Source organism: Ranitomeya variabilis, chromosome 8 (genome assembly GCF_051348905.1).
Source record: "Ranitomeya variabilis isolate aRanVar5 chromosome 8, aRanVar5.hap1, whole genome shotgun sequence".
NCBI classification, from domain to species: domain Eukaryota; kingdom Metazoa; phylum Chordata; class Amphibia; order Anura; family Dendrobatidae; genus Ranitomeya; species Ranitomeya variabilis.
The window spans coordinates 110,781,009-110,801,888 of record NC_135239.1 but is presented as its reverse complement, the minus strand read 5'-3'; the positions used below and the strand labels follow the sequence as shown (position 1 = coordinate 110,801,888).

Genomic DNA, 20,880 nt, shown 5'->3' with positions numbered 1-20,880 from the left:
TTTTGTAATTTTGGTTTTCATCCTCGTTTTTCTTCTGGGCAGGTTGAGCCTTCTGACTGTCCTGGTGTGGATTCTGTGGTTGACAGGTTGCAGCAGATTTGGGCTCATGTGGTGGACAATTTGGTGTTGTCTCAGGAGGAGGCTCAATGTTTTGCTAACCGTCGTTGGTGTGTTGGTTCCTGGCTTCGGGTTGGGGATTTGGTTTGGTTGTCTTCCCGTCATGTTCCTAAGAAGGTCTCTTCCCCTAAGTTTAAGCCTTGGTTTATTGGTCCTTATAGGATTTCTGAGATTATTAATCCGGTGTCTTTTCGATTGGCGCTTCCGGCCTCTTTTGCTATCCATAATGTCTTCCATAGATCTTTATTGCGGAAATATGTGGTGCCCGTTGTTCCCTCTGTTGATCCTCCGGCCCCTGTTTTGGTTGATGGGTAGTTGGAGTATGTGGTTGAGAAGATTTTGGATTCTTGTTTTTCGAGGCGGAGGCTTCAGTACCTTGTCAAATGGAAGGGTTATGGCCAGGAGGATAATTCTTGGGTTTTTGCTTCTGATGTCCATGCTGCTGATCTGGTCCGTGCCTTTCATCTGGCTGGTCCTGATCAGCCTGGGGGCGCTGGTGAGGGTTCGTTGACTCCTCCTCAAGGGGAGGGTACTGTTGGGAATTCTGATTTTGGGTTCCCTCCGGTGGTAGTAGGTGGTAATGCAGTTGTCCCTGGGTTGCAGTCCTGGTCAGGTGTGTCTGATGATTGCAGTTCTGACTGGGATATTTAGGTGTGCAGGATTCATTAGTCCTTGCCAGTTGTCAATTGTTGTTGGGAGGTGTAGGACCTCTGCCTGGTTCCTCCTGCCTTTCTGCCAAATCAGCAAAGATAAGTGTCTGGGTTTTTTTCCTGTGGCACACATGCTGTGTGCTTCACAATTCAGTGCTATTCTTTGTGTTTTCTTGTCCAGCTTAGATTGTGTCAGTATTTTCTCAGTCTTGTTGGATTCTCTGGAGTCGCAGATATACATTCCATGTCTTTAGTTAGATTGTGGAACTTTTTGTATTATCTGTTGTGGATATTTTTGCAAGGGTTTTAATACTGACCGCCTAGTAATCTGTCCTATCCTTTCCAATTTAGCTAGAGTGGCCTCTTTTGCTAAATCCTGTTTTCTACCTGCGTGTGTCTATTCTTCTCCTACTCACAGTCATTATTCGTGGGGGGCTGCCTATCCTTTGGGGGTCTGCTCTGAGGCAAGATAGCATTCCTATTTCCATCTATAGGGGTATTTAGTCCTCCGGCTGTGTCGAGGTGTCTAGGGTTTGTTAGGCACACCTCACGGCTACTTCTAGTTGCGGTGTTAGTTCAGGATTTGCGGTCAGTACAGGTTCCACCGACTCCAGAGAAAGTTTTCATGCGGCTCCAAGGTCACCAGATCATAACAGGTGAGGTCCAGGGCTCGTCCGAGGGTGAGTATATCCATATTTTTTATTTTTATTCTTTATTTTTTACATGAATATGGATACCAGGGCCTGAAGGAGAGTTTCCTCTCCTTCAGACCCTGGGAACCATCCAGGATCACTTCCGATATTTGTGTCCCATTGACTTGTATTGGTATCGGTATCGGCGATATCCGATATTTTTTGGATATCGGCCGATCCAATCCGATACCGATCCTTTCAAATATCGGAAGGTATCGCTCAACACTAGTGCAGACCCATTGCCGGATCCAGCACCAAAGAGGGGGAGGGGACCTATGACAGACATAGCATGTCATAGGTCATTAAGAGGTTAAACCAGAGAGTTATGTCACACAAAATAGTTAATAAATAACTATTTCTCACAGTGCTAGAGGTGATCTTATTAAGGTCACTGCAGTCCATCGGGCCACTCACAATGAGCTGACCATGGGAACCGCAGCTTCAATGACCTGCAGTAGCCCCAATGTTGTCACCGCAGGTCACTGAAGCTGCACTCTGATGCTCAGCTCAGTGTCTGCTGGATGCTCGGCTGAATGGTTGCATCATGCCAACATTCAGCAAGGCATCCAGATGAAGCAGAGATGGATTATTGTGTGGGAAAAATGGATTATTATCAGACAGGTGAGGAATATGGTGTTTTATTTTTAATTTTACAATGATAAATAGGTAAAGAAGGTGGTGAGTTTTTATTTCAAATAAAGGAGTCTGTGTCTTTCTTTCAATAAAAGGACTTTATTCTGGCTATGTATTCTTCACAATATGATTATGGGCCTCACCTTTACTAACCCCTGGGCTTAGTTTTAGCCGCCATAAAAAAGCTGAGATCAACCCCAACCCTATTACCCCATTTGCCACTGCACCAGGGCAAGTGGAAAAAGAGAGGCTATTTGCCAGATTTGGTGCAACTTATTGATGCACCATTTCTGGGACAGATGAGGGTTGATGTCATTAGCTGACCCCTTCCTTGGCTGTTAATATCAGCCGACAGCCATCTGTCTAGTCTTTGTTGGTTAGAATTTATAGAGGGACACTACGTAATTTTTTTCTTATGTTCCCCGGTAAACTAACCAGTAAAGGTTGAGCACACAGCTGTGAGCTATTAATAGCCTGGGAACATTTAGGGCTAATGGCCCCTTTCCAAGATTATTAACATCAGCCCCCAGCTGTCAGCTTTTTCTCTGCTGGTTTTGAAAAATATGCTGGAGCCCATGCCATAACTTTATATAAATGTATTTATTTATTTATCCAATAAATTCAAGTTCAGTAGAAAAAACACCATTACTTTAATTGGCAAGTTTATAAAGGAACCTAGGCAATTTTCCTTAGCTAACACAGATTAAATCAATTGTTTAACTATCATCAGTTTTTTCATGGCCAAAACATGGATGAAGCATAAGGACTAAGGATGAGCAAACATGCTCATCCAAACGTGCTCGATGATACTCAGTTATCACTCGAGTAGTGCTCGGAAGTGCTCATTATTTGGCAAGCAATGGGTAGTGCTTGAGTTCAAACTTGAATCTCCAACACGCATCATTGGTACCTGTTACGCAGCCAATAAGCATGCGGGGATTGCCTGTGAGTCACTGTAATGCTGTAGCAATCTTGATTGTGGCATTACTGTGATTGGCTTGCCATATGATATCATCAGGGATTATAAAAGGACAGGCGCTGCCTGGCTTGGCACATAGATGGCATTGCATAGCTTGGTGACACTTTGTCTTGGAGGCAGAAAATGCATGTCTAGGCCTATGTGCCCAACATAACGAATCAGGGGCCTGCAGTGTAGATACTGGAGCTGAACCATCATACTAACAGCCATTCTAATGGCTAATCGTTTGATTTGCTGTTTGTATCACACACAATCTGCCTTTAGCCTGGGGAGAGAGAGCAGGAGCAGGGAGAGAGACAGAAACCAGTCTGTAGACAGGGATTAGACCTGTGCAATCTGTTGGCAAATATATAGCTGCAGCTTTTTTTCTGGGGGCTGAAAATATGTAATATATCCATGAAGTATTTTGCTTTGAGGTCCTTTTTTGTGTTATATAACACACCCCAAAAATCATTGAAACATTTTCCTGGGCTACATTTCTCAGCCATATACTGATCCACATTGTGGAGTACATTTCTGTGATCTCTAAATCTGCAACAAAGCTTTTTAAAATTTTGTAAGCTCCCAATTCTCAGCCATACAGTGATACGGGGTCTGTGAACATTTCTGGGTTCTGTAAAACTGTGAAAAAGCTTTTTAAAATGTTGTAGGCTTCCATGTCTCAGCCATAGAGTATTACATGGCCTGGGTACATTTCTGTGATCTATGAAACAAACAAAAAAAGCATTGAAACGTTTTTCTGGATTGAATTTGATTGTCATCCTTACACTTTTGTGTTCTTTCTGTTACAATATGGTGGAGTAAACTCACAAAAACCGCTTTGACTGCTGAAAGTGACCACTCTTTTTCTTTTATGTAAAATAAACTTGGTTTCAAGAGACCTAGCAATTAAAAAGTCTGTTAGGCATGTGTTAAGGGATGGGCAAGTGGTAGTACTGATGATGGTGCACGCTGATGTGAAGGACATGGGGTAGTTGAAACTATGCCTGTTGCTGGAGCACAAGAAACATGCCCAACTATGACACATAGGTTCCTGTCCCACTTTGCAGAGAGGCACGTTACTCCACTTCTGAAGCCAGAGCTGTATAAACAGGTGGTTGGTTGGATAGCAAATAATGCTTTCAGCAGGCTTTGCAGCACCACATAGTCTTCCACAGGGTCCAGTCTCACCAGTCTAAAGTTTGGATCACTTAATCCTCACCCTTATTCTCAATCCTCCCACGATGTTATGTCCAAGGAGACTAGTGATCCCACATTAGGACACTCCAAGGAGCTCTTTACAACATGATTTCTTGATTGTGGCCTCTCAACCTGCATACTCCAAGTGGGACAGAAGGACATGCTATTTAGTGATGCACAAACTTTAGAACAGCCATGGCCACAAGAACATGATGGTGGGGAATAGCAAATTTGGGATAAGGAGAAAGATGAGACATAGATGGCGATAAGTCTTGTTAAAAATCAGAAAAAACTTGGCACTCAAGAAGAATTTTGGAGTAAAGAAGAAGATCCTTTAATGTGCATCCACAAAGATATAAGTTTGAACGTTTTCGGTCTACATCCGGACCTTCATCAGAACAATTATACTGGTATAGTAGGTAAACCATGTATGGGGTCAGTGTTGGTTCCAACTGGATTATTCAACTTGCCTGGATGCAATGGGACATCCTGTGGATGTCAGCACACGTGGAATGTGGCAAAAGTTGCTCAGAGACTTCTGCCGCATTCCACGTGCGCTGACATCCACAGGATCTCCCATTGCATCCAGGCCAGTTGAATAATCCAGTTGGAACCAACACTGACCCCATACACGGTTTACCTGCTATACCAGTAAAATTGTTCTGATGAAGGTCCGGATGTGGACCGAAAACGTTCAAACTTATATCTTTGTGGATGCACATTAAAGGATCTTCTTCTTTACACCAAAATTCTTCTTGAGTGCCAAGTTTTTCCTGATTTTGGATTCCTGGGCTGGATACCCTACTTGAGCACCTATACTGATTATTAGTGCGAGTGCCGTGTTGCTTCTTTTTCATTGGCTAAGTCTTGTTAAGTCATCATGAAGTCAGCAGGACCAGGGTGTGGTGTTGGAAGATGAAATGGTTTATGACAAAGTCACTAACTCAACCTGGGAAGCTGACATGCAGAGCAAGGCCAGCACTGCTGAGGGGGAGAGATTGACAGCACTGAAGCAGACAGGAAGGGTGATCAGTGGGACAAGGCAGGAAATTGTTCCACAGAGCACCATCACTCGTGCATTTCTCCATCAAAAAGTTAGGTGTTCCCCAGTCTAGGACTTTTTTTTAAGAGAGTTCTGAGACTAACAAAATGGCCATTTGTAACCTACCAAGATTAGCATGGGCATGACCACTAAGAACCTAACCACCAGCAACATGATCAGGCACGTTATCTAAGCACCCATCTTGGTGGGCCGAACACCTGGGTCCACGATTGGTGCCAATGGGTGACACAACTGCCTGTTTCCCTGTGCTAGGTGCTTCCCAATCCTGTGTTCAAAACACTGGCGCAGATGCCTCCTGCCCTGCACCTATTCTTGCACAATCTGGCTTGCCATCATCAGGCACTTCCAAATCCTTTGTCCCAGAACAGGTTTGTACCTACCCCATGCCTTGGAATAAAAAATAAAGTAGTAGAAAAATAGTTCAGGACTAGAATAGTCATCCATACAGTATTACATGCTTTCTGTCTCATTTTGGTGGTATATAACAGTAGAAAAAAAGAGTTTGAAAACTTTGCTTATTTCTTCACATTTCTTACACATACACTAGAATTCTACCTGTGATCTCCAGTGAGCTGAACTCAATGACTTTTTCTCACGGTGCTGAGGCTACAGGAGTTCAGCATGGTTGGGAATGCAGCCTCAGTGACCGGTGATAATTTCGATGAGGTCACGGCTAGTCACTGATGCTGCCCTTGCAGCAGTTCATTCACCAGTGGTTCTCTGCCTGGAAGGTCACATGTTGATACCATACAGGTGGAAAACTATTAATACCCAGACATGGATTATGACATGGTGTAGAACGTTGGAAAGGTGAGGGATATTGTTTTTTTTTATTTTTGACGAGGGCTTCAATGGAATGGTCGTTAGGTGAGTATAACTGTGTTTGTTGTTTTTAAATAAAAATGGTAAAGTGTGGTTTGTTTTAATTTAAATAAAAGACTTTATACTTGTTGCGTCTTTATTTGCAATACAACTATAGGATAAGTAATGGAGAGGCATCTTATAGACGCCTCTCCATTACTAACCTGTGGGCTTGATGTCACCAGACATTACAAATGTGACATCAACTCCACAAATATTACCCCACTTGCTACCGCTACAGGGGAAGTCATCCTTGTGTCACCAGTATGCACATATACATAACGTTTTGCGGTCCTGCACAGGTGCACGACCTATTCACTTGAAGTGTTAGTGTCTCCAGTACGTGTGAAAACTGTCCCCACACATACCGGACCCACTGACATCTGGAAAAGGACTAATACAGGGTGTACCGGAGTCCCTTATTTTTGGCAGTTCTTACTTCTTTTATAAATTAAAGTGAAATTTCCTATTTTTTTACTAAAAAAACAATTTTGGTTTACTTAAATTATTTTTTTTTTAAATCCCTTTTACATTTTGCCTTACATACAGGCCATTATACAGGAAAAAAATGTTTAAAATTTTTTTTCCTACAGAATGCAATTTCTCGTCAATTTGGAATGTTTTATTGTCACTCCTTAAAGTGGAGTAAAAGTGTGACATCATTGTTCTCAGCAGCGATCTGGGTGTCAGAGATCCTTACAGGGGTCTTCCGTATGCTTTTCTCCTTCCATTAAGCACTTTTCCCATCCATTTGAACTTTTTCACTGCCCTGCAGACCTCTTTTTAGGGTTTGCCAGAAAAGAGCTTGGCTTTCGCATTAACTTCCATTACACTAGTTGCTCAAAAAGGGCATACGAGTATTAGAATAGCACCCAAGCAATTTAGTGCTTGCTTATCTCTGCTCTAGATAAATTGCTTGAGGGGTGTAGGTTCCAAAATGGGATCACTTTTGGGGGATTTCCACTGTTTAAGCAATCCAAACGGTGATGTGGCGCGGCGGACCATTCTTCAAAGTCTGCACTCCAAACATTACTCCTTCCCTTCTGAGCCCTGATGTGCACCCAAACAGTAGTTTTACACAACATATGGGGTATCAGTGCACTCAGGAGAAATAGCACACAAGGAGATGCTTGGATATGTTTTGCTATTGATAGTGCAATATGTTCTATAATGTGAGTGTTTCTGTTATTGCATATTGTGTGTTTCTTCTCTTTTTGTTTTTATGAATAGGTTGGCAATATTTGTATAGTTGACCTATCCATATACAGTACAGACCAAAAGTTTGGACACACCTTCTCATTTAAAGATTTTTCTGTATTTTCACGACTATGAAAATTGTACATTCACACTGAAGGCATCAAAACTACGAATTAACACATGTGGAATTATATACTTAACAAAAAAGTGTGAAACAACTGAAAATATGTATTATATTCTAGGTTCTTCAAAGTAGCCACGTTTTGCTTTGATGACTGCTTTGCACACTCTTGCAAATTGCCTCTTCAGAGAAAAAGAGGACTTAAACTCTATAGCGCCACCTGTTGAAAGTAGCGATCCTACAAGTCACAATCAGTCCTTTAACGAGTCGTGCATTATGACTTAGGATAGGATGCACACTCTTGGCATTCTCTTGATGAGCTTCAAGAGGTAGTCACCAGGAATGGTTTTCAATTCACAGGTGTGCCTTGTCAGGTTTAAAAAGTGGGATTTCTTGCCTTATAAATGGGGTTGGGACCATCAGTTGTGTTGTGCAGAAGTCTGGTGGATACACAGCTGATAGTCCTACTGAATAGACTGTTATAATTTGTATTATGGCAAGAAAAAAGCAGCTAAGTAAAGAAAAATGAGTGGCCATCATTACTTTAAGAAATGAAGGTCAGTCAGTCCAAAAAATTGGGCAAACTTTGAAAGTGTCCCCAAGTGCAGTGGCAAAAACCATCAAGCACTACAAAGAAACTGGCTCACATGAGGACCGCCCCAGGAAAGGAAGACCAAGAGTCACCTCTGCTTCTGAGGAAAAGCTTATCCGAGTCACCAGCCTCAGAAATCGCAGGTTAACAGCAGCTGAGATAAGAGACCAGGTCAATGCCACACAGTTCTAGCAGCAGACACATCTCTACAACAACTGTTAAGAGGAGACTGTGCAGCAGGCCTTCATGGTAAAATGGCTGCTAGGAAACCACTGCTAAGGACAGGCAACAAGCAGAAGAGACTTGTTTGGGCTAAAGAACGCAAGGAATGGACATTAGACCAGTGGAAATCTGTGCTTTGGTCTGATGAGTCCAAATTTGAGATCTTTGGTTCCAACCACCGTGTCTTTGTGTGACGCAGAAAAGGTGAACAAATGAACTCTACATGCCTGGTTCCCACTGTGAAGCATGGAAGAGGAGGTGTGATGGTGTGGGGGTGCTTTGCTGGTGACACTGTTGGGGATTTATTTAAAATTGAAGGCATACTGAACCAGCATGGCTACCACAGCATCTTGCAGCGGCATGCTATTCCATCCGGTTTGCATTTAGTTGGACCATCATTTATTTTTCAACAGGACAATGACCCCAAACACCTCCAGGCTGTATAAGGGCTATTTGACCAAAAAGGAGAGTGATGGGGTGCTACGCCAGATGACCTGGCCTCCACAGTCACCAGACTTAAACCCAATCGATATGGTTTGGGATGAGCTGGACCGCAGAGTGAAGGCAAAAGGGCCAACAAGTGCTAAGCATCTCTGGGAACTCCTTCAAGATTGTTGGAAGACCATTCCCAGTGACTACCTCTTGAAGCTCATCAAGAGAATGCCAAGAGTGTGCAAAGCAGTCAACAAAGTAAAAGGTGGCTACTTTGAAGAACCTAGAATATAAGACATATTTTCAGTTGTTTCACACTTTTTTGTTAAGCATATAATTCCACATGTTTTAATTCATAGTTTTGATGCCTTCAGTGTGAATGTACAATTTTCATAGGCATTAAAATACAGAAATATCTTTAAATGAGAAGGTGTGTCCAAACTTTTAGTCTGTACTGTATATTCATGCTGCTATTGGCTCCTTAAGCCTATCATGTTGTTTTTGTGGCGCCCCCACTATCGCAGGGCCGAGGGGTACCCGGTACCGGGCTTCTGATTCTCTGCTCTGGGGTTGTCACGGTGGCTAGACCCGGTCCGTGACCCTGCTGAGGGGCGCACACTGATAGATGTGGATGATGGTGGTAGTGTAGTGCCGGTCGCAGTCAATAACGAGGACACCAGGTTGCAGTCTCTTTACCTCTTTACTTAAGGTCTCAAAGTCCTCAATCCGGAATACGGTTAACTGGGCTGCGCAAGTCCGGCCGGTCCGATGGCACCTCCAGAGTTCCCTTTGCAGGTGGAAATCTGTGCCTTCCTGCTAGCGCTATGTGTTGTGGTCCTCCCCTGCTGAGCTTACGGGATAGTCCCCACAACTGTTGTGTCTGTTTCTCGTGTTCCCTCACAACTCGATTAGATGATCTTCTGCTAATCTTCCGTCCCTCCCAGGTGTTATGGTTGGGACGCACCCGTATGACGGGTAGGCTCGGAGCTCTTCCGGGACCCTAGAGTCGCCCCTCTCCAAAGGTTGCCCCCTATGTCTGCGTAGGTGATTTAGGTGAGACAGCCCGCCTGTGACTGACTGTCCTGCCGTTGGTTTGAAGTATGGCTTAGAGCTCTGTACCTCCTCAGCGTTACGGCTGCCGGTTGTTTACGCCTCAGTAGGATGTTGCCTCGATCTTACAGCACGACTCCTACTGGTATTCTCCTTCTTGCTTTGATCTCGTTTCTCACTCAGCACAATAAATCTCGCTTCTTGTCCTTTCTTAGGGCACCGCCGCTATGAAGTGCAGGCGCGGTCCCGTAGCTTTCTCTCTGTTTGCCAGGCCTCTGTCAGGATCCCACCCCTGACAGGGACCCTACCGAATCTTCCCCTGCAACACCCTCTGCCACAAGGTGTTGCCTGGTTCCAACCAGTCAGCGTTCTCTATCACTTCCTGCCTAACCCCCAATTTTACCAGACTGTGAGGAGTGGCCTAATGAATAGTACCCTTAGCTCCCCCTGGAGGCCAGACTGTGAAATGTATTGGTGTCTGTGATACCTGGTCAGATGAACTCCTTCAGTGCCATCAGACGTACCATAGCCCCCCTTAGCGGCGGAGCCACAGTACTGCAACGACCAGGACTCTGGGGCGCTGCACTCCCCCCGGTTAAATCCAGTACTCCTGGACAGGGAAGAAAACAACAATACATGTCAGCAAAAAGACATACAATTTTGAAAATGCAAGTACAAGTCAACTTTGTAACAGAGCTTCCCTTTATGGGAGGTGAGGACACTTGAACGTTACAAACATGGTTAAATACTTTTAAATAACTTCACTATAAATAACTTTTCTTACCCAACCGGGTATTCTACTGAGTGCAAATTCTGAACAATAATCCAACTTTGCCTTTATGGATGTACTCGCTAAATCCACTAAAGACCTTCTTATATCACATATAAGGCTAATTAACTTTTATGCATTCTCCTACTTTACGTCTGCAGGACCGCCTGTCCTAACTGCTCCAGACCTACTGCCTCTCCTTTCTGTTACAGGACCGCTCCTTTCCGCCCGAGCCTACTGTCCTACCACTACTATACACAGTATAGAACATATTTTTCTTTCAGTTTGAGATCACTGAGCCTTCTCTATATGGCTCCTAAGAGGACTCACCACTAACCCCTACGGGTTTTAGCAGCAAAATAGCAGAGAAAAACAATGAAAACAATTAACTTATTTACAGTCATTAAAGCTTACTCATTACTCATCTTGTAGTGTAGGGGTGGTCTTCTTCCAGGCCTCACCCAGCCAACGGGTCGCCTTGGTGTAGCAAGGGCCGGTCCTGGCTCCAGCAGTGACAGGACCCCTCTGCGGGATGCCCTCCTTGCTTGTGGGCGAGCGCGACCCAGAGGCACGCGGTGGACCCGGACCTCCTGAGGTTCCGCGGGGATCGGCTCCGACACCTTCCCTGCAGAAGGCTCGTCCTCCGGCGTTCCGGCAGCAGCCTGGAGGGCGAAGCACCGCTGGACGCCTCGAGCTATCCAGCCAGTTTCACCAGCTTCCCTCCTCCACCGGGTGTAGGTCACTGCATCGCCAGGCTCCAGATCGGAATCGTACCTCCCCCGCAGGGCTCCATTTCTTCCCGATCCACACGGACCTGCAGTGGCTCCCCGATCTCCTGGATAACTCCCCTTCCTTTCCGGGAGTTAAAGGATATTACTACACCCCAGTGCGACGGTGGAACCTCCTCAATGCTCCTCAGATTGACTTGGGCTGCCGGTTGGGGTCTGTTCCGCCACGCTGTCATCAGGCGCTGCAGGTGCTCCGCCTCCGGCAGGATCCTCAGGCCCTGTGCCTGCAGCTCACACTCCGCCGCGGCCGGGATAAAAGAAGCGGGGGACACCGGAGACAGGCGGACCTCCGTAGGTTGGCCCAGCCGAGCGATCACACGGGCATCGGCTTCCAGGCGGTAGGCTACCTGCCGGGCCTCGGCTGCAGCCACACACTCTTCGGACATCGGCCATGGGGGTCGGCCTATCGTTAGCTCCGCAAGGGTCAGTTCCCGCAACGATGGCGTGTCCGGGGCTGTGTCGGGTGGTGCAGCCTCTTGCTGAGTCGGGTTATTCCCACGCGGTGCTTCCGGCGTCGCCATTTTCGCTTCCTCTCTGGTGTCCTCTTCCCGCGGTCTCTTTCGTGGGCGGCCCCGTCTCCATGGTCTCCATCCTCCAAAGAGAATCAGGAGGCGGACCTCGGCTGCTGACGGACACGTCCTCAGGACACAGAAATATTTAGACTGGGCGGCCATTGTCTTTCGCGCTCTCCAGCTCGTCTACGCCCACTCCATGCCCTTCTTCTTCTCCTGCGCTCTCCTCAGCGCTGTAATGGCGGCGGATTTTGGCGGCAAGTGGCACAGCACAGTCTTTGCAATAAATCACAGTCTAAGTATAATAAATCACAGTTCCAAGGCACACATGACCCGATTCTTCAGGCTTAAGTAGATCCTGTTCGTGACGCCAAGTTGTGGCGCCCCCACTGCCGCAGGGCCAAGGGGTACCCGGTACCGGGCTTCTGAGTCTCTGCTCTGGGGTTGTCACGGTGGCTAGACCCGGTCCGTGACCCTGCTGAGGGGCGCACAGTGATAGATGTGGATGATGGTGGTAGTGTAGTGCCGGTCGCAGTCAATAACGAGGACACCAGGTTGCAGTCTCTTTACCTCTTTACTGAAGGTCTCAAAGTCCTCAATCCGGAATACGGTTAACCGGGCTGCGCAAGTCCGGCCGGTCCGATGGCACCTCCAGAGTTCCCTTTGCAGGTGGAAATCTGTGCCTTCCTGCTAGCGCTATGTGTTGTGGTCCTCCCCTGCTGAGCTTACGGGATAGTCCCCACAACTGTTGTGTCTGTTTCTCGTGTTCCCTCACAACTCGATTAGATGATCTTCTGCTAATCTTCTGTCCCTCCCAGGTGTTATGGTTGGGACGCACCCGTATAACGGGTAGGCTCGGAGCTCTTCCGGGACCCTAGAGTCGCCCCTCTCCAAAGGTTGCCCCCTATGTCTGCGTAGGTGATTTAGGTGAGACAGCCCGCCTGTGACGGACTGTCCTGCCGTTGGTTTGAAGTATGGCTTAGAGCTCTGTACCTCCTCGGCGTTCTGGTCGCCGGTTGTTTACGCCTCAGTAGGATGTTGCCTCGATCTTACAGCACGACTCCTACTGGTATTCTCCTTCTTGCTTTGATCTCGTTTCTCACTCAGCACAATAAATCTCGCTTCTTGTCCTTTCTTAGGGCACCGCCGCTATGAAGTGCAGGCGCGGTCCCGTAGCTTTCTCTCTGTTTGCCAGGCCTCTGTCAGGATCCCACCCCTGACAGGGACCCTACCGAATCTTCCCCTGCAACACCCTCTGCCACAAGGTGTTGCCTGGTTCCAACCCAGTCAGCGTTCTCTCTCACTTCCTGCCTAACCCCCAGTTTTACCAGACTGTGAGGAGTGGCCTAATGAATAGTACCCTTAGCTCCCCCTGGAGGCCAGACTGTGAAATGTATTGGTGTCTGTGATACCTGGTCAGATGAACTCCTTCAGTGCCATCAGACGTACCATAGCCCCCCTTAGCGGCGGAGCCACAGTACTGCAACGACCAGGACTCTGGGGCGCTGCATTTTTAACATGTGACCTTCATTTGATCACTCCATTGGTCACTTCTCTGTATATATTTCTATTGGCATTCACTTTCACACAGCTTCGATAAAGAACGCCTGTGTGCATTCAAAACGCGTAGCCTGGATTCATGTTTTAAATTTTTTTCATTTTTTTTAAATACATTTTGGAATTTTAGGAGCTGGAATTAGTCTCATTTTTTCTAGCTCCAAACCATCACTCTTTCCCTTCCGAGCCCTGACATGCATCCATATAGTAGATTTTCACCACATATGAGGTATTGTCCTGCTCAGATAAAAAATGTTCAACAGTTTTTGGGGTCCAATTTCTCCTCTTACTGTTCTGAAAATAAAAAAATTGGGGTATAAAACATTTTTGTCGAAGAAATTTTGTTTTCACGGATCTACATTATAAATTTCAGTGAAGCACTTGGAGGTTCAAGGTACTCACCACACATCTAGATAAATTCCTTTGGGGGTTTAGTTTCCAAAATGGGTTCACTTGTGGGGGTTTCCACTGTTTAGGCACATCAGAAGCTCTCCAAACATGATATGGCATCCGCTCTCCATTCCAGCCAATTTTGCGTTCAAAAAGTCAAAGGGTGCTGCTTCCTTTCCAAGCACTGCTGCGTGCAAAAAAAGTGGTTTCCCAAACATATAGAGTAATGGCACACTCAGGAGAAAGTGAACAACAAATTTTTTGGTCCATTTTCTCCTGATACCATTTTTAAAATAAAAAAATTGGATCCAAAGTACAATTTTTGTGAAAAAAAGTGAAATGTTCATTTTTCCTTCCACATTGCTTTAATTTCTGTGAAGCACGTGAAAGGTTAATAAACTTCTTGAAAGTGGTTTTGAACACCTTAAAGGGTGCAGTTTTTAGAATGGTGTCACTTCTGGGTATTGTCTGTCATATAGACCCCTCAAGGTCACTTCAAAAGTGATGTGGTCCCTAAAAAAATAGTTTTGCAAATTTTGGTGGAAAAATGAGAAATCACTGGTCAACTTTTAACCCTTCTAACTTCCTAACAAAAGAAATGTTTCAAAAATTGTTCTGATGTGAAGACGGCAAGTAGGAAATGTTATCTGTTAACTATTTTGTGTGACATAACTTTCTAGTTTAAGGAAACACCAAATTTATCCTCCATAAATATGTGACCATAAAACCAAAAGATTAAGAAGGCTAAAGCAAAAGAAATTTTTTTTACACATGGTCAGGTAGCAATAAAAATATCATTAATTTTATTAGGAGCATAGTATAAAAACAAGATAAAAAGTGAGGAAAAAAACACCACTGGCTCCTTGTATTAACTTAACTAATTTACAATAAGGAGACCCCTGACCCCTAGGTTAACCATTGTTCGGGTGTTCCAACCTTTTTTTGTCTGTACCAGTGGTGTATTTTTTCCTCACTTTTTGTCTTGTTTTTATACTATGTTCCTAATGAAATTAATGTTATTTATATTGCTACTTGGCCGTTTATTTCAGGTTTAAATGCATAAAAATTAAGTTTGAAAATTGCTAAATTTTCACACTTTTTGCCAAACTTCCAATATTTTCACAAATAATCGCAAGTCTTATCGAGCAAATTTTACCACAATCGTAAAGCACAATATGTCATGAGAAAATAGTCTCAGAATCTGTGGGAACCGTTCAAGTGTTCCCGAGTTATTGCCTCATAAAATTACATTGGTCAGAATTGAAAAAATTGGCCTTGTTAGGAGGGTGAAAACAGGCTTTGGGGTGAACGGGTTAAAGTCAAGGCTGTAACCCCTTAACGACCGCTGATACTCCTTTTAAGGCGGCAGTTAAGAGTAATTATACCTCAAAAATGGTGTCATTTTGGGGTATTTTCTGTTATATTGACTCACCAAACTTACTTCAAATGTGAATTGGTCCATAAAAAAAAATGGTTTTGTAAATTATGTTGGAAAAATGAAAAATCGCTGGTCAACTTTTAACCCTTATAGCGTCCTAACAAAAAAAAATTATGTTTCCAAAATTGCGCTGATATATTATTGATATGTGGGAAATGTAATTTATTAACTATTTTTATCTGATTTAAGGATGCAAAATTAAAAGTTTGACAATTGCCAAACTTTATTTTACAACTTACATGAAGTACAATAAGTCATGAAAATACATTCTCAGAATCAATCGGATATGTTGAAGCATTCTATAGCTATAACTTCATAAAATGACAGTGGTCAGAATTGTAAAAATTGACTTGATCATTAAGTACCAACTTGGCTCTGTCACTAAGGGGTTACATTACTGAACCTATCCAGCAACCATTATTTCTAGTCCCCCAGAAACCAAAAATTATACACATGATACAAGATTTCTCTGTTTTATCAGCTGTCAAAGGGAGTACTTACATGGAAGTTTTAAAAAATAGAAATATATATTTTTTTATTTATTAAAAACCTAAATTTAATGGATTGACCTGAATTTAAATAAATTATATACTCAATTTAAATATGTTACATGATGATTTTGTAACAGATAGTTTACATTGTATTTTAATTACAAACATTTTGCCAGCCTAAAAAGAGATTGATCATAAATCCCTGGCATTAAAAAAACATAAATATAGCACAGTGTACAAGCTAAACACTAGAAACCAGATAGATTTTTATTTCTAAAATGGTGAGTTAAAAATTGAATACCTGTACAATTTGGTTTTGCACTGCTCCATGTCCCAGAAGAAAGACATTGACTCTGATCTTTACCATTAAGGAAAAATCCATCAAAACATTCATAGAGACATGAAGATTGAAAGCTAAAGTTTCCCCATGGATGGGAGCAATTCATGTAACCCTGCGATTGAACTGTTAAATGTTGGCATTGTACAACTAGAAAGATAAAACAGAAATGCAACAGTGTATTACATATTTTGCACGTTATAAAATATATCTCTAATTCTTTCATTACAACTGAGGTGAAACTACAGAATATCACCTTTGTAACCAAATCTAATTTCACATTATGCATCGCCATTAGAAAATGTATGCAAATATTTATCTACCAGTTTGAAAGAGGCTTCAATCTATAAAGTGCCTTGAAAAAATATTCATGAACTTTCCACATTTTTTACAAATCTGCAAAGCTGGTAGAGACATATTCCAAAAGAATTGCATCAGTAATTGCAGTGAAAAGTGGTCCTTCAAAGTGCTGACTCAAGGAGCATGTCACAATTTTCAGATTTATATTTTTAAAATAATTTGAAAACCAGTTATCATTTCCTTTATACTTCACAAACGCTTTGAGTTGGAATATCACACAAAATTCCAATAAAAAAACATTAAGTTCCTGGGTGTAATGCGAAAAAATGTGGAAAAGTTCACTGGTTATTAATACTTTTTCAAGGCACTGTATATGACTACCATATGGCATCACTTTATAATTAAAGGGAATATGTCACCCCCGGGACATATATGACCTATTATTATGGGCATACAGGTAATAGAAATGTTACACTAGTCCCACCTGTATGACTCATAGTAATGGTCTTGATGCTGAGAAATGTTATACTCTGTCTTTATTTAAATGATTTCTTCCAGGTTCCAGGGCGTGCCGTGCCTGTAAGAAATCCCTGCCTCCTCTCTTCATTGTAATACTTCCATCAGCATCAGTTATGGCCCTCAGTATCCCACACCTGTGCTCTGCACTCCCTCCGAAATATATACCTCATCATCCCTTCTGTGGGTACTGCATTCAGGGACCTTCTGTGCAGGCGCCAGTGAGTCACTGTGACCTCTGATGTGCGTGCCGATAATATGCTCTTCCCACTTCCTCCCTGCACAGTCATCCCTAGGAACCATGTGTACATGGCAATGACTATGTGGTGATAAAGTGGGGAGAGAACCTTATAAGCGTGCACACTGCATGTCACTGGAGCGGAATTCACTGGCGCCTGCGCAGAAGATCTGTGAATGCAGTGCCCAAAAAAGGGAGGATGGGATATGTATTTCAGAGGAAGAGCAGGGTGCAGGATTCCGGGGCTGTAACTGATGGGAGGAGGTAAATATTAGAATGAAGACAGGAGGCGGGGATTTCTTCCAGGCATCGCACGCCCCGGACCCTGGACGAAATAATTAACATAAAGAATATAACATTCCTCAGCATCAAGATCATTATTATGAGGCTTACAGGTTTTACCAGCTTAACATTTCTATTACCTGTATGCCCATATTAATAGGTCATATACGTCTCGGGGGCTGACAGATTGCCTTTAATTGTAGTCTTGAAGATGAAACCGCCACATTGTGATGTAGCACTGCAGTCTCTGCACTGTCTTTTCTTGAAAAGTAATGCTCATAGCACTGAGCTTTAGAGGGAATTATATTCTGTCCCATTCACCTGAACGTTACATCAGGGATGTGGTCTCTTGTCTTTGAATCAATAGGGATATGAGATTGGGAAAATTACTGACCATAATCAAATGGCATATTTTAGTTTTGTGCCACTAGATTAGGAGCCCTTGAAGATCTACCAAAGAGCCATCCACAATTCTGAAACAAACCATATGCCTTGATCAAAAAAATAATAATAATCTGTTTTGTAATTTGTCAGAAAATACCTTTCTTCAGTCCTGGAGGTAGGCCCTTCCCCCCCTTCTGCAGATGCCACACAGCCATCACTCAAGTCTTCTTGACTCCTGCCTTGGGCAGGCGCAGTGAGCGCTGCCCGTCCTCCGTCCTCATATGCAGTCTAGCTGACTGCGCCTGTGCAGCCGCCCTTCCTGTGAATCCCAGCCCCATAGTATGAATAAATCAGAAGACACTGCGGGGCTGGGATTCACAGGCAGGGTGGCCGCACAGGTGCAGTCAGCTAGACTGCATATGAGGACAGAGGACGGGCAGTGCTCACTGTGCCTGCCCAAAGCATGACAAAAGAGTGCAGGTGCCGGCTGATTTCAAAACAGCGCTGAGGAGGCGGCGCCCGGCGCCAAGAAGACTTGAGTGTCGGCTGTGTGGCGTCTGCAGCAGGGGGGGAAAGGCCTGTCTCCAGGACTGAAGAAAGGTATTTAGGACAAATTACAAAACTGATCATTTCTGCAGTTACAGCACCCAGAACTAAAAGAGCCACCTTGTCAGAATGCAGCATTACTGCTGCACAAGGTGGCTCTATTAGTTTCAAACGCCTGGGGGGGAATGACAGGTTCCCTTTAAGATTTGTGGCTGGGCAGTGGCAGCATCAGAAGCCATAATGTAGGGAATTAGGACGGGGCGTGCAATGAGCTGTCTGGCAATGTAGGTTCAACAACAGCAGCCCTGGCAGCAGTCATACGGTCTAGCACTATAAAACGCAGCTGACAGCCACTGGCCTAATTTTTTGCAGTGTGTGAAGAATAAGAAAGGAGCTGTTAAGGTGCTGTTGCTGTAGTATAACTCAGATGAACCAATTCACAGTCAATGAATGACTACACGGGTAAAAAGCCTCCCCATTAGTGATGGGCAAACCCATGGATGTTCGGGTCTGGCAGATTAGGCCGAACATTTAAAAAAAAGTTTGGTTCGGGTCAGAACGGTACCCAAACTCGAATCCAAACCCAGACCACATTTATGAATGGAGTCCCGAATATCCATTGTTTTCCATGTCATCTGAGTGACAGCGCAGTAAACATGGGCTCTGATTGGCGGTAAGGCCGTTACTGGAAGTCAGACCGCTGCATTTCCCACGCTGTCAGATTACAGCAGCTGAGTTAGCAGCTTTGACCGGCTGTAAAATGGTTACTGTCTGTAACAGGCATGCATATTGGCCCTTCTCAGCCTAAAAATTGCACCCCGCAGCATTCCCAGAAAAGGTACATCTATTAGATGCGCTAATTCTGGCGTTTTGACGGGCTCTTCCCACTTGCCTTGGTGAGGTGGCAAGTGGGGTAATAGGTTTGGGGTTGATGTCAGCTGTTTTATGGCCGCTGACATCAAGCTCAGGGGTTACTAATTGAGAGGAGTCTATGAGATGCCCCTATTACTAACCCCATAGTCAGATTGTGATAAATACACAGCCAGCATATAGTACTTTATTTGAATTAAAAACTTCCCTTTTTCTTACCCATTTATTCACAAAAAATGAAAATAAAACAGCAAGTTATACTCACCTGTCCGCCGATAATCCATTGATGCTCAAGTCCCCCTGTAACAGATAAAAAGTAGAAAAACACCAGATTCCTCACCTGCCTGACAAGAAGATAATCCATATCTGTCCCATAATAATCCAGATGGTTTGGAAAGCAGTCACCTCAGTGATGCAACTGCTCTCCACGCAAGCCGGAACACAATGAGCAGAGCGTGCGAAGAGCTGCCTGCCTGTGACCGGCAGTGACATCATTGATGTTATTGCAGGTCACAGGCACAGCTTTTCAGGTGCATACACAGCTGGATTATCAGCGGAAAGGTGAGTATAATGATGCTTTTTAATTTTTAATTTTTGAAAATAAATGGGTAAAAGAGGGTGGGGAGTTTTATTTAAAATAAAGGACTTATTTTTGCTGTGTTTTTATTACACTATCACTATTGGGTTAGTAATTGGGGCATATTATAGATGTCTCTTTATTACTAACCTGTGGGCTTGGTGTCAGCTGATATTACAAAGCGGACATCAATCCCAACCCTATTACCCCACTTGCCACCGCACCAGGGAAAGTGGGAAGAGTGAGGCTAAGCACTAGAATTGGCACATCTAATGGATGAGCTAATTCTGGGGTGGCTGAGGGCTGATGTTTTTAGTCAGGAAGTGGGCCAATATTCGTGGCCCTTTCCTAGGCTTTTAATATCAGCCTGCAGCTGTCTGTTTAGCCTTTGCTGGTTTTTGATTAAAGGGGGGACCCACACATAATTTTTTGGGCTGGAGTTTCCCTATAATAACCAATAAAGGCTAAGCAAAGAGCTGTGCGCTTATATTAATAGCCTGGGAACCTTTATGGCTATTGTCCTGTTCCCAGAAAATTAACATCAGCCTGCAGCTGTCAGCTTTTCCCCTGCTGGTTATGAATATTACAGGGGACCCCACGCCATTTTTTTTTCATTTATTAACAAGTACAGAAAAATGCATACCAAAGGTAACCTTAGTTCACATCCTTCAAGGGTTCCAACAATTGGAAACTCCAGTAACCTTAAAATATCCATCAAAGTTTGCCATGAGGCTCTCGGGCCTCGCACTAGTGGATTTACTCAAACTATGGCATTTATCTATATGCAAAAAGTATTGTTCCTTATTTAAACTAAAACAAGGTATTGTTTAGTGGAATATTTATTAGTAGTTGGTTTTGGGGACTTTGCATAAATATTGCACAAATCCTTCTCCTTTAGTTCTGCTCCACTCATGTTGACTAAACAGAGGAATGTGAATTCACGATGCCGGACATGACTCTGTACTTATGTGATCTGTCTTGTGCTACATGTAGCACATCCTACTCCTACAGCTTGTCCCCTGAAATTAGGATGGGTTGTGATTGATGGTAGCTGCTCTCTTGGAATCCTGACAGAGTGCAGTAGTTAAAGAATACAT

The 20,880-nt window shown here is 43.9% G+C and overlaps 1 protein-coding gene across 2 annotated transcripts in view; it reads right to left on the bottom strand.

Annotated features, from left to right (window-relative positions):
- The window catches only part of LOC143787905 (L-selectin-like), a 507,551-nt gene that overhangs the window by 258,433 nt on the left and 228,238 nt on the right, over positions 1-20,880 (bottom strand). For both annotated transcript variants that reach the window (XM_077277060.1, XM_077277062.1), the window contains exon 5: positions 16,035-16,220. In XM_077277060.1, coding sequence (XP_077133175.1) covers positions 16,035-16,220 — 186 coding nt within the window. The remainder of the gene's footprint in view (positions 1-16,034; positions 16,221-20,880) is intronic.